Source organism: Musa acuminata, chromosome BXJ1-7 (assembly GCF_036884655.1).
Source record: "Musa acuminata AAA Group cultivar baxijiao chromosome BXJ1-7, Cavendish_Baxijiao_AAA, whole genome shotgun sequence".
Lineage (NCBI taxonomy): Eukaryota > Viridiplantae > Streptophyta > Magnoliopsida > Zingiberales > Musaceae > Musa > Musa acuminata.
In genome coordinates this window covers 2,965,177-2,980,045 of record NC_088333.1, presented here as the reverse complement: position 1 = coordinate 2,980,045, position 14,869 = coordinate 2,965,177, and the positions used below count along the sequence as shown (strand labels likewise).

The following is a 14,869-nucleotide window of genomic DNA, read 5'->3' as shown; positions in this document are numbered from 1 at the left end:
CCTTCAAGTGGAATTCGACATGCTTTTGCCATGGCTGCCTAACAAAGCCCCAAAAAACCCTCCTTTATTTTGGTCTCTCAGATTCTTGCTAGCTTGCATGATTGTGAGTTGAACAAAAGAGCCCAATTCATACTGTTACCCACAAGGCCAGCCATGGAATGCTGATGTACCTACCTATGCAGATTGCTGAGGAAAGGGTTGAACGGAGATGACATGTTTCGTGATCCCATCTTCATCCTTTTCTTGGTTAAAGAAAAATATCAAGATCAAAATGCACTCAGATGCAATGGAATAGAACAGCAAGATTGAATCGAGACCAAATAAATTAAAGAAGCCAGACACAGGAAGCAGGAGAGGGAGAGGGAGAGGGTGAGAGAGAGAGAGGTAAAAAAAAGGAACAAGGCAAAACAGTGAAAGGAAACAGAATCTCTTTTTCTCCTGCTTTCTCTATAATTTCTCAGCACCACAGCTTAACATTTCATGGGGAGGGCAAAAACCAGGCAGGAGAGCACAGGAAAAGTACAAAGATGTAGTAGTGGTGGGTTCCTGTCTCTCCTCCATCAACACCAACACCAAATCCACCAACCCCTGCAATTTTACACTCACATAAAAAACACCAATGATGCTATATAATCTCCAACGCATTCCTTATCAATCCTTGGCACGAGGACAAATTATTTTCTGTCACCTCTCTTAAATCACACATTCTCACTCACACACACACTTTTCTCTCTTCTCCTTGTTTCTCTTTCTTTGTCACCATCTTTTTCCTGTGTCTATCGCTAGTCCTGTTCCTGCCAGCCTCCTATAAATAGGCGCAGGAGGTTCGTTAAACCCTCCCAGCTTCGCCTTTTCTTCTCCAATCCTTTTAAGCTCAAGAACATACCCTTACTATTGTTCCTCTATAAAGTTTGGACAGGCAGTGGGAGAGATAGGGAAGAGTAAGAAAGAGAGGGTGTGTTAGCTTCGAGGAGTCATAGAGAAGAGAAAGAGAGTGTGAGAGAGAGAGAGAGAGCATGGGAAGAGGGGAATATGGAGGGGGGAATGGGGTGGCAGCCGAAGCAGGAGCAGCAGCAACAGCAGCAGCAGCAGCAATGCCGGGGTGGCTGGGGGGGCTGGTGGAGGAGAGCTTCTTCGTGGGCTGCGGGGCCCATGAGAGCCGGAAGAAGAACGAGAAGAACATCTTCTGCCTCGACTGCTGCACCAGCATCTGCCCCCACTGCGCACCCGCCCACCCCTCCCATCCTCTCCTCCAGGTCTGCTCCTCTTCCCTTTTCCTTCCCTCCTCCTCCTCCATGTCTTCTCTGCCTGAGCTCACAAATCATCTTCCTTCTTTCCTCTGTTCTACCCACAAAGTGCCAGTTTCAGTAGCATTAGCTTGTCGCTCAGGACATTACTTGTCTTCTTTTCTCCTCCTAGTTCTTGATTTGGCTTCTTGAACTCAATCATGTTTCCCCTGTGTTCTTAAATTACACAAGCATGCATCTTTTTGACTACTCATTCTAAGAATTCATCCAAGAATTCTCTGAAGACTGCAAGTTTCTGTCAGTTCTTTTGGTTGTCATGGTGGTGGTCTTCTTTAGGTCCATACTTGTTCTCAGTTTTACCAAGACTCCCTAGTATTATTGCCTTTTTACTTTGTCTTAAATGCTCTACTTTCAGAAGGAAGGACAAAGTGTTACCATCTTGGTTTCTTTTCTTTTAGAACATGATATCCTAGCAGTAATAATTGTTGCAGCAATGATGCTAGTGGGGATACCTGAAACACACTTATATGCCTCTCTCTTTTTCTGTTTACAACACAGCCTGCAACCATGAACATTTGAAAGTGGTAGATATGGCTTTCCTGCAGTTAATTTTCTACTGTTGGTGAGAGTTTTGAGTGGTACTATTAATTTGCACAGCAAAATGTTCTGTAGATTTACAAACCTGGCTTAAGGATTTTTGCTCTTCTTCTAATGCTCTTTTCCCTACAAAAAGTTTTATCTTTCCATTTAATATTAGGTCTCTTCCAGATTCATTTTATTACTTTATTTTCTTTTCTTGTGCAGTCTTCTTTGTCTTAATAATTTTGATGCCTTTGATCTCAGCATCCCATACTTCTTCTCACAATACTTTTATCAGTCTTTTTGTGTCAAATTAAACTGGAATTTTCCCCCCTTGTCATTATCTTTTGTATTTACCTTTACTGAAGTAATAAAATTGGCTGCTTTGCTTTTCATCATTTATACTTCCCTCTTGGTAATTCCCAAAAATCTACCACAAGGCATCAACTTTTCACCTTAATTCTTATTATTTTGAGGATCTCAATTCGTAAAAATAAATTTTTACCATGGATAGTAACATCCTGAGATCAAATCCAATCTTATATATATATATATATATATATATATATATAAATGGAGAAAAGTAATACATTTATGTAGAAAATTGGATCCATTGATCTTTCCTTCTCGGTGAAGAAAGCTTCAAAAAGTTCACATTGTGGCCAACCTCAAGATGTACTATTTTGCCTTAAGACTCAGGGCGACTGATGGTTGGTGAATAAGTACCCAATGGCTCATACTTTAATGAACTCAATTAGTGGTTAATCTTGAAGCTTTACAGGAATCTCCAATACCAACACCATCACAATCGCTCATGAATGCACGAAAATTTCAGGTGAGGCGTTATGTCTACAACGATGTGGTTCGATTGGATGATCTCGAGAAGCTGATAGACTGCTCTTATGTTCAGGTGCTGTGACTTCATTTCCATGTAAGAGATGAAGGGGTTTTTCTTCTTAGATGTTTGTTGTTCTTGACAGCCTTACACCATCAACAGTGCCAAAGTGGTGTTTCTGAAGCCAAGGCCTCAATCCAGGCCTTTCAAGGGCTCGGGAAACATTTGCTTGACCTGTGACAGGATTCTCCAAGAGCCCTTCCACTTCTGCTCCCTCTCCTGCAAGGTAATTGTCTACCATGATCATGTCTTGTCCGGAAGCTTCAATGTTCATGGCTGGTATCCATCACCAAGATGGGCATGTTTCGGGGTTGCAGGTGGATCATGTTCTGCTGCAAGGGGAGGACCTGTCGAGCATACTGTTCAGGTTCAACGACTCGGACCTCGCCTTCTCCCACTTCGAGAACCTCCGGGTTGACAGCTCCGATCTCCTCATCGAGGACGACGGCCAAGTCACCACGAGCTCGACCCTGGAGGAGCGCCACGGCTGCTCGGCCTCGGCCAACGGCGGCAGGGGCAGTCTGGGGAAGAAGAAGAAGACCGGTGGCTTCTTCCCTCAGATCGTCCTCTCCCTGAGCAACAGGAGGAAGGGAGCTCCTCACAGATCTCCCCTCTCCTAATGTAGATGGCTGTGGTGCACGAAATGCCCCTATCCATGTGGGGGTGGTGTGGGGGCATTCCGGGGCAGGGTTGCGTTGGTCTATGGATTGGAGGAGAGTCACTGAGCATTCCCGTTACTGACTTAGGTGGGCACAGTGGATGATGTTTCAGGCTCACAGTGCTTGCCAATTTTGTTGTGATGTAATGGAATGCATACTTCTATATCCTACCTTTATATATTTATATATATATATATATATATATATATCACGCTTTGTACTTGGTCTCTTTCTATACTATTTGTCTCTGTCTTTGACCAACACTGCCTCCTCCAGCCATGCTCAGTCGAAGCCATTAATGGGTTACACACATAAGAGGAAATATTATACGAGTTGGGTGGGTTGATGTGAAGGAACTCCTTGTGGGGATGGGGATAGGAGGTCTGAGACTTCTGTTCTCCACTGTGGGCTTCTGCAGCAGCAGCAGCAGCTGCTGCTGCTTTCCCATATCACCTGGATGGATGCCATCTCCCTGACTGTGGCCAGCTTTTCCTGGCGGTGGTGCTTTGCATCTCGGTATGATCCCAAGAAGGCTGTGATAAATGGTGCATCGGGCATCGTTCTCCATGCCACCGTTTTTAATGATCTCTTGGAACCAACTGAAACACAGTCCTGTATCTCTGAATCAAGGATGATGTTATGTGGCTGAGAATCCTGTGGTTGGTGGAACAGGATTGGATCAAGGAAGATGCAGAGACCCAAAAGTTTGACCTGGAACTTGTTCACCGATCCACCTTGGAGGGCTGCCAAATGACCATGATTGGCTGCTCGTCTCAGGATTCACATGGCCTGCCACCATCTTCTTCATCATCATTCTTGAAGATCCTGCACTGTGTATGTGACAGAATGAAAATTTTCTCTATCATTCTCCCCATCATCAAAATCACAAACATATTAAAAGAGAAATCCAATGTAGTCACAGGATACGAACAAAAAAAATCCTCTTCTGCCAAGTTAGCATAAAGAAATCCACTAGACTGCCAAAGATATGTAGTCAAATTTTGTAGCGCTTACTCGCATCACGTGAAGGTCTATTACTATACCCACACAGATGCATGATAGATGTGGAGAGAGAGAGAGAGAGAGAGAGAGAGAGAGAGAGAGAAGAGCAATGAATTCACCGAGAAGAGCGCCGTTGGGAGGGAGGGAGGCGTTGCGTTGGCTTGTTTTGGGCGAGTCGCTTAACACTTTTTTGTTGGGGCATTGCCCGATTGACCGCAACACAACAACGACGTTCTCAGTTCCCAAACCCTAAGCAGCATTTGAAACTGCGCCCTGTCGGAGCACATCTCCCACAAACCGCGACAAGGCTCCATCGCTCAACTATTACCTAAACAAAGCCACCCACCTCACTCTCATCACACTTTGGTCTCAGCATTCCCATATAAATATCACCGGACCTCTCCATCCGATCACCTGTTTGTGTCACTGTATTCGTCCATCTTCCTATCCTACATGGAGCCTCTTGTGACAAGGAATATCTCGGATTATTAAGTTGCAGAGAGCTCATGCACTGAAAGCAGCACAAGGAATATATAAATATTTATATATCTAAGCCTGAGCTCATCTTGTCTTTCCCCTTACCCTAAGATGATGAAGTGTGTGCACTCGATGGACTAACATTTTATCTCTTTGTTATCTTTTTTATCCATATCAGATTCCTTCCACAAGAACAAAGAAAACCAATTGATATTGGCGATTGTTCAACATGATGTGGATCATTTTCATAGCAAAGAGTGTAGGAAGAAAACTTTAGCTGTGAAAGTGACCTCTCATGTGAGATTCTAGGACAAGTGAGAGAGAGATAAAAATGTAGTGGCACAACTGCTCTTTGCTACTGGCTTTTACTCGTTACCTTTTACCCTTCCCTCCCCACTTCTCTCTTCTCAAGAGAATGCATCCGTACCTGTTGTTTAATTGCAGTGAGAAGATAAGATCTGAATTGTGAGATGCAATCATGTGGCATGTCTCTGAAGGGGATGGGATGACTGAGCTTCCTCGAGGCCAAAGCTGGTTAGGGCTTCCCAGATATCTGTGCCTAGTCAAATGTGCCACATGCCATTATAGTATTGGACCACCTCAGTACATGTTCCTCCTTGTCCTCACAAGAGTTTGCGGTGTGTCATTACGATTTCTTCAGCCAGACAAAGAAATCGTCTTCCTTTCTTTTTGGTTTACCATTTTGCTCATACATCCTTGATATCTCTTTGTAGAGATGGTGGTTGTGACCTTTGATTACTGCTCCTAATTTGGATAGACAAGTTGTAATCGTTCAAGACAAATAATGAGGAGACATGTAGAGAGCCACCTTACCAACATTTTGCCTGCCTTTGTTGTGCTTGCAAATGTATCGGTGAAGTCGAATCAAAACTTGGCATATCATTCATTCATTCATTGCCAGTGCAAACTTTACGTGGAAGTCATGTGCTATCCCCCTCGAGAACAAATTTATGATGTCAAGCAACTTGGTCTGAAAAGCTAAAATATCAGAATCCTCGAACTTTCTTGTTTCTTCTTCTTCTTCTTCTTCTTCTTCTTCTTTTTCTTCTTCTTCTGCTTGCTTGTTTCTTTCTCGTTTCATTGTCTTCTTTTCTGTTCCTCATGGAAGAAAAAGCTCCAAATCGAAGCAATTTGATGGTGTGGCAGATCCTGATCATCACCTCTCTTTCTATTTGAATTTTTTCCATGGATATATGTATATATATATTTCTTACATATTTTTCATGTAAATGTGCACAGATATGTTCAAAACTTACAATACTTGCAGTATGACTGTCATCACCTCCACCACAAATGTTTAACATAACTTGGGTCATCATATTATAAACACTATCATCTTAATCATCACTGTACGATCACCATAAATCATTACATCAACACAATCATCATTACCATTATCTTCATTTTCATCAGTTCCGTCGGCCATCATCTCTATATTTATAGGAGGAGCCTCGTGCGCTGAGTATTCTTTTGTTGAAACTAGTTTGAATTCGTGATCAACCACATGCTCATAGAAAGAACTGCTCATGTCAATTATTAACTGTCACAGGCTTTTGCCACTGTTGGAAGTGAGTTAGGTTCCTTGAACGATGCTAGAATCAGGCAAAATACTTGGAACAAGTCTCGATTTGACCATCTTCAGAGCTTGGCTAGCTAGTGCAAGGGTCAAAAAAGAAAGAAACCTTGCAGAACTGCACTATTTGCATCCTCCTCCACGTTCAGAGATGTTGCAGGAGCTTTTGCAAACACTGTGGATGGTCCTCCACAGTAAAGAAGTCAGTGAACTCAGATGCCTTTTACTGGGTCCAGGTGTGGAGAGACCACTACCCATTTCTGAAGTCTGACTGGTGTCAAATGAGTATGTGGACGGCGTGGCTTGAATTCCAGCAAATAAGAGAGAGAGAGAGAGAGAGAGAGGTTTAGCTGAAATAGGTTAAGCTGTAGGCTTGGAGATCAAAGACTTCGATGTTAAACTGGATTGGATTGTTGTGTTACACAACAAGGGGAAAAGAATGATGAGTTATATGAATGCCTGATTGAGTTGGAACAACTTCACCCATTCATTCCAAGTCAATAAGAAAAGTCGATGTACGATGCTAGAATGATTATTTCATGATAAAAAGGATTGTCATTTGGGGAGGTACTTCAGGATGTGATTGAATCTATACTAGTTTGAATTAGATAATTCTTTTACACTAATTATGCAATCTTATTGATGCAACTTTCACTTTTAGATGTTACAACACATAAGTAACCACATCAATAAATGTAGCAAAATATTGATCAATTAAACTTTGGTCTTTTCAAATCAAATTTCCAATGATTTTGCTAGTAATTATAATAACTTCACTGCATTGTGATTTATAAGTAGTAATTCCTACAAATATGCCCAAAACAATTTCATTTGATCAGTTTTGAGTTATGGGGAACTATGTAATCAGTTATGTTGTGCTTACTCCTAAGAAATATATGTCTTGTGATATCAATAGCTTTCATGGCTATATCATAATAGATTGGTGGCTCATAAGATCATATGAGGCTGTCACCTTGGACTGTTAAGGATGGCAAGTCCTGTCATGGCATCACTTGGTTCATAAATTAGCATCTTCTGGTGATCAGGCAAAGAGCGGTGGCTCAATCTCTGCATCAAATCACTTGTTTTCCCTATGGTTGAGAATTCACAGTAAAATTAGCATGTTTTCGGGAGCTCCCACTCACCACAACTTTACATCACACTAGGTAGTGTCAGGGAAGACGATGAAAGCATTGGCTATGCTTCATGTGTCAATCCAAAGGTGGCATTCTGCCCATCATTATTCTCCTTAGTCTTGTCATTCCAATTTATGTTTAGCTCTATTTTGTTGATGAATTGGTGTACAGACTTGGACAATCTTACAACACTCACAACCTGAGAAACTGATCATCCATCTATTTCTTGGTACAAGACTTTGGTACCTCAAAATTTGATGGGTTTTGAATTAAGGCAAGCAAATGTACTACATAAAATTTAGGTTTTTTCTGTGTATATTGTGACGAAGGCCATCCGAATCTTTTCAAAATTAGCAAGGACATTAGCCAGCCGACACGATCGTATTATCGATAGTCGAAAGCACTTCATTTGGACTGATGTCTCGAGTACAATTCTTGTGATTACAGTTTGTAGTGGTCCAATTTTAGAGCTCACAGTGTGACTTTTGTCCAAGGAGGACTCAGACTTGCATAGCTGCAAAAGTTCCACACTATCATTTAACGCAACTGTTGTCATGTTTTTTATGCATGTCGCTTCTCCTCTACATGTTAGGGTTTTTTGTGTGTGTGTGTGTGTGTGTTCACAGAAAGAGAGAGCTGATGGAATTTGATGCTTTTCTAAGAACAAATGGGTCTTAGCCGATGAGAATGTGAAGGCAGACTTCCTTTCCGGGGAACAGCAGATATCCCACATGTTGGAGATCAGACCACACTATGTGATTTGTCTACACCAACTTGAAAAGGCACCATGGTATCGTGTAGCCACTGATCGAGTTGGCTGATGAGAGAGAGAGAGAGGTCACATCTTTGCTTCTCTCATCCAAAGCCTACAATGATTGATTTGTTTGCTCCACCTTCCTTTGAGCCTGCAGAATCTCCTCCCCTTCTGACCTGTGTGTCTCATCCATCCCTTTCCATCACCCATTTCAGCCTTACACAGGCCTCTCTTTCTCTCTCCAATGGAGAGAGTCCACTACGATCCTTTCCGCTCCTTTTTTATTTGATCTTTTTTGACCACAGACAGATGTTGGAAAGGTGCCATTGTGAGGTTGAGCATTGATGTGGTTTTGTTGCAGAGTGGGCTACCCTTGCAGGCATGCACAGGTGTTAGGTTTGGAATGAGTGTGCCATGACAAGGACTTGAGGTTGGTCATGCAGAGCTGGGAAGAAAAAGGTCAGAGGACACGAACAAGGAAGGAAGAGAGAGAGAGAAGGGGAAACACTCAAGGGTGGAACATGTTAGGGCTGAAGCTCAATAATGGTGGTGATAGGAGGAGAGGTGGTGCATGGCTTTTGCTGGGTCCCAACTGCTCCAGCCTCTCTTGTTCTTGCAGGAGAAAAGGAGGCAGCTCTCACAGGTTCAGATCCTCATCATTGTACATACCTTTGACCATTGGTCTCCCTCTCCCTCTCTCATTTCTTACCATTTACATTTACATCATCATCTTTACCAACTCACACAAAGTGCGAAGCTTTCGATCCCCCCACCTGCAGCATTGTCCTATAAATCCGTTAACCGTTGTAACGGTATATGCCTTGATTTCAAAGAAATCATCAATCAATTGGTCTTATTCATCTTATTTCTGCAAATGCTGTCAGCTTTTTTAGCAGGCATTTCATTGTGCTCTTTTACTGCATTGATGTACTGCAGACTGATGCAAAGAAGCAGTGAATTGTTCTACCTTGTGCATTATCATCTCACTCTGTTTTTTTCTTCTCTCTCTCTCTCTCTCTCCGAGGCTAAACAAGAATCCTGATTAGATTCTATTACTAAAACATCAATAATCTCCTTTTTTATAAATTGAGTTTACCCCAGCATAAAATTCAGATCATCTTACAGTTTTACTGTTCCACCATAAACCTCATGTTACTCCCGCGTTCTTCGAATCGGTGCTAAATAATCACATATGTGACCTAAAAAAGCACGTAATCGTTCCGAGTATTAACGATGATATCAACCCAATGGTCAAATACCATACTACAATAGGCCTCTAGGTATATTCTCTAAGGCTCTTACCAATTTAAGCATGAGGAAAAGCCTTGGTTTTTTTGTATATAACATCTCTTATCGAATTCATTCATCTCTCGACATCAATTTTGTGATAGAGATGACGAAATTATGATTTCGGAGACAAATCTACTTTGAAAATATATCAAAAGTCAAACCCCTTAATTGACTTCAAAGAGCAAATGCTGACTTTTCACGGTCCTTGCACATCATGATGCGTGCACTGTGCATGATGGGCTGATCGAGATTCCCACTGCTGCAAACAAGCAGCAGCAGCAGCATCACCATCATCAGTTGGGCTATACATTCATGAGCGACAAAAAGGATGATATCCGATGCGGGCTTCCTCATCATTTGCTGCTGAATTATAATGTTTTATGCTTCCACGGGAACAAAGTTGGTTTGCCAATGTCAAAAGAGTTGTATATATGAAGCCAGGAATAGATCAACTAAATAAGTCATTTATTCATGGGTACAACATCGAATTCAAACTAGTCACAGTTTGTGTAGCAGTCGCAACGAATTTTTAAGTAGCACTTGCCTCCCTCGAACCCTAAGCTTGTACACTCTTCGTTGCAGACCTTCTCAACGCAAATTTGCCATATCTTCTTCGTCTTGGGCGTGCACAGAGTTGCATCATCAACCTTTGTCAGTGCCTCTGATGAAGAAGACCATGGAAAGGTAGGGGAGAAGGATCAGAGAAAATAAATAAATATATGGATGTATGTTTTGAATGTTCATGGTTTTGATAGATCTGTTGTTGTTTACACGAACAAAACATATCGATTTATATAAAGTAATAATGAAAACAAATTTATTCCTTTTCTCCATGTCTGATACTAAAGTTTAGACAGGATGAGGAACCCTAATATCTGAGCAAGTGCAAGAATTCTCGTCGATATTGAAAAGAAGAGGAGGAGGATTACTACCCGAAGCAAGTAGGAAGAAGAACAGGAACACCAAAGTGATGGCCACACCCCTTTTGTCCATTCTCGAATACCACCTTCTACCTGCAAGAAATCCTTATGCTGTTATTTATAATGTAAATCGATAGACCATATGTATCTACGTGAAGGATCCATCAGATGCGATCATGCACTTACTGCACGTAGGAGCATAAATGGAAGATCAAGGGTGTTTGGCAAGAAATAATATGTATATTTCATGCCGATGTGGCATATACCAAGGATTCTTTAGATGTTTTGCATCTTGAAAGAATACATCGTATTTGAACATCGCTCTTAAGCTTGGTCCAAATCTTCCCTTGTGATCAACATCAATTATAAGAATAATGATCCATAGAGCCTACTATAAAAGGGCCCCTTAGGTGTGTTCCTGATAGATATATTTGTTGAACACCACTCTTAAGCTTAGTCCAAATCTTCTGAATCTCCCAACTAATTTAAGTATTGAAGAGGTATTTATCGAAAATACCCCCAATGTAGTTTCATAGGGTTTAACACCCCGATGTAGGATGAACATGCCTTAAGTCAAGATTGAACTAAGACAAATACCAAAGAAGGCCTTGATTAGCTCCGAATCAACATCCAGCTCGGACAACCAATATTTGGCTTAACAAGAATGTGTCAAATACTTTAGATACTCTTTTTATTTTAGATTGATGCATCATGTACAAATGAGACCCTTTAGAATGTATTGAGCACTTCAAATATTATGTTTCTTTTGCGGACATATTACACACAAATGAGATGCTTATGATATTTTTGTTCTTGGTTTTTGCACCACTGGTATAGGACAGAAACGAAAAGAAGAAATTACTATTAGAAAAGATTCTAGCAACTGACCTGAGAAAAAAACACCACCTTATATTGAGTTTTCGATGATTTCATAGATTTAGAGGAGGCCTTTATTTATTCTTAGGTTTAGGCTATAAAAAATAACTAACTAACAATGTGGGATTATTGAAAGAAATATAAAATATAAAAATTAATAATATGGGATAAATAAAAATGATAAGTGGTAGCTTGGTCTTTTGAAAATAGTCTTCTTTTGCTTGTTCCGCATTAATCCCCTCAACTTGAGAAAAAACTCACCCTTGAGTTTTATGTCTGGATTCGATGGATTTTCATATGGAAAGTAGTTATGTAAATCTGCAACATTGAATATCTTTGAGCCCTCCAAATCATATGGTAAATCAATCATATAGGTATTGTTATTTATTTCCTTTAAGAGCTTGTAGGGACCATATTTCTTCGGATTCAAATTTTATAAGTGCCTATAACCATATCTCATTCTTTGAATATATTCTCTCTCACATGCTTATCAGTTGCTTCTATGTACCTGCCATTAATAGCTTTTAACTTTTTGAGTATCAATAAAGTTGGGATTGCATATGGGCTCATAATTTTTTGAATGTCGCTTTTACATCAACTCTTTTACCTTGTCCCTCAACGTCTCGTTCTCTTTTGGGTTCATCTAATAGTGAGATAAATTTGATAGATTTGCTCCTAGAGTTAAATTAATTTGGTGTTGAATATCTCTCAGTTCATCTGGTATCTCTTCAAGGATGATCTCTTTGAATTATTCTAATATCGATCTCAGTTAGTTTGAAATATTTACTTTAGGTGATTTTTTTTCTTTTATAATAAGAGTATAGCATATTCTTATTTATTTAGAATTGGCAATAAATTCCTTAACAGAGTTAGAAATAGATAAGAGAGACTTTCACTCTACTTTAGAAGTATTGGTTTCATCTCCCTTTTTATAGTCAATAGAATGACAATCTTCTTTCCGTTCCATAAAAAAAAATATATATATTATTTTTTCAAAGTGGGTTACATTCACATCATACTACTATGGTCTTCCAAGTAGTATATGACACATATTCATGTTAACTACTTCACATATAATTTCTACCTTGTAACTTTTCCTAATTAAGAGAGGAACTCTATAGATCTTAATTATAGTGATAGTTGGGCCTTCTTTAATCCATCCTACCTTGTATGGTATTGGATGAGCTTATGTGTGTAATTTTAAGTGTCTTATCAATGATTTGGATACAATATTGTTACAGTTTCCATTGTCTATAATTAATGCAGACACTTTGTTATTAACACTACATCGAGAATGAAAGATTTTTTGATGAATCTTCTTGCCTTGAGGTGAGTAATAATCTTTTCACAGCACATGAGATGTGTTCCCCTTCTTCCTCTATTATTTTAGCTTTGTTAATATCATCAATCGTATCATCTTAGGTATCTTCTTCTTCAAAATTATATTTATGATTTGTAAGGTTAGCATGACACTCGTTGGAATGATGACCAAGCTCCCCACATTTGAAACACTTCTCAACTAGGGGTCGAGCATATGGATTCTTTGTGATAGTTAGGATATGCTTAGCTTGCCTTATTACTCCTTCGGTATTTGTGCCTTGAGTTATAGGTTGCATTGATTCAATCACAACTTGCTCCTCTTTATCAAGAATAGGTGGTATTGTCAGAATAGAGAATTGCTAGGCAGCAATTGGAGGTCGAGTCAACAACATTTCAGTCTTTTGACTGAAATGCATTCTATCTTTAATTATAAATTTCAGTTCGTTGACGTACCTTATTATTTGCTAGTCTTTTGACTCTTATAAGTTACAACTAGTTGAAAGGTGTAAGAATTTATCAGTATACTCGGTTATAGATCGAGTGCCTTAGATACAGTTTTAGTATTGTTAGAACAATAATTGTTCATGGTTTGGGTGTAGGAATCTTCTTTTGAAATGTTGCTTTATCTTTCGTCATGTCTATGCTCGTATTTTTCCTATCTTCTTTTGTTATTTTGTAATGTATCCCACCAAGCTGTTACATCTCCTTTCAACTTGTATACAACAAACTTGACTTATTTGTGATCAAGAGCATCCATCACCTCGAAGAAGTTCTCTAATTCATAACACTAATTAAGAAAAGTTTTAATGCTAAGATGGCCATTAAAATTGGGGATGTCTGCTTTATGGCAATAATATTCAAATAACCTATTTCGTCTAGGTGGTGCTTGATGTCTTCTGTACCTTTCACTATCATTTTTAAGTCATCATCATATACTATTGGTTGGTGTGGGTGGATAGTACCATGTGGGTGAAAGTGTTGAGGTTGAGTTGCATCTACACCTCTTCTTTGTTTAGTTTTGTGATAGTCCATAATTTTATCTTCTTCGTTTGATACACATCTTCATAGGCTGATTGCATATGTTGGATTGTAGGCTTATATATGCTGGCCTTAAGCATCAACTCTAGCATGATTGATCCTACCATAATCACGAACTCTATTAGTGCCCAAACCCAAGTTAGTGAGCATGTCATAAATCTGTCGAAGTTCCTGGGTCCTCCTCAATTCTTATGCTTTGAACGCTGCCCGTAAGGCTGGCACTCTCTGATCATTACTATTAGGGTTGTTGTCATTGCCTCCATCATGAAGGATGTCACCATTAAACTTGCCACTGCCATCATCGATAATGTCATTGCCGTTGTTGGCATTATTACCACTAGACCTTATCTTGATGGGTCATAGGACTATACTTAACAAATTAAGTTTTTGATATGCAAAATCCACTATACGTGGCGAGTATAGAGTATACTCCTTAATTTCCTAACCACAAACCTTTTATGTTAACATCAAGAGCAAAGCTATGATACCAACTAACGTAGGACGAAAACAAAAATAACAACTAACCTGATGAGGAAAAGATAACTCCTTATAGTGAAAAAACCTTCGCAATACTTAAATATATTATTTTTTATTTCATAAACTTAGAGGAGACCTTTATTTATACTAGTTCTAAGCCATCAAAACTAGTTAACTAATAATATGGGACTATTGAAAAAAATATAAAATATAAAATATAAAAATTAATAATATTGAATAAATAAAAATGATAAGTGAGTAACTTGATCGCATCGAGCTTTTAAACTCAACCCTAATATTGATAGAGTTGATATTGTATATCCCTGCATGTGATTATCCACACGGGCACAGATTAACACGTGGTACTCCACAATGACACTCGTATACCCTTCGACATCAACTTCAGAGTCGCCTACATGCAGCATGCACGCCATGGGTGAGAGCCACTGCATGTTATTCTCTACTCTACGTAGCTATGGCATCGTTATCACATGCAAGAAACATCTCTATCTTTCCTGCTCAGATTCGACACTACACACAATCGCATACGTGGCCGAAAGAAGCACATAACCATTCTGATTATTAACAATGACATTAATCCAATG

General features: G+C 39.6%; 1 protein-coding gene across 1 annotated transcript; it reads left to right on the top strand.

Annotated features, from left to right (window-relative positions):
* Positions 1–724: 724 nt before the first annotated feature.
* On the top strand, positions 725–3,545 carry LOC103990729 (protein RGF1 INDUCIBLE TRANSCRIPTION FACTOR 1). Its single transcript, XM_009409976.3, has 4 exons — positions 725–1,256; positions 2,662–2,736; positions 2,807–2,947; positions 3,039–3,545. The coding sequence occupies exons 1-4, from the start codon at positions 1,017–1,019 to the stop codon at positions 3,339–3,341; spliced, it is 759 nt and encodes a 252-aa protein (XP_009408251.2). The 5' UTR covers positions 725–1,016; the 3' UTR covers positions 3,342–3,545.
* Positions 3,546–14,869: the final 11,324 nt, after the last annotated feature.

Coding starts and splice junctions, on each gene's coding strand:
- LOC103990729 (XM_009409976.3), top strand. CDS start 1,017: ATGGGAAGAGGGGAATATGGAGGGGGGAATGGGGTGGCAGCCGAAGCA. Junction 1,257..2,661: donor CCTCCCATCCTCTCCTCCAG/GTCTGCTCCTCT, acceptor CGAAAATTTCAG/GTGAGGCGTTATGTCTACAA. Junction 2,948..3,038: donor TCTGCTCCCTCTCCTGCAAG/GTAATTGTCTAC, acceptor TCGGGGTTGCAG/GTGGATCATGTTCTGCTGCA.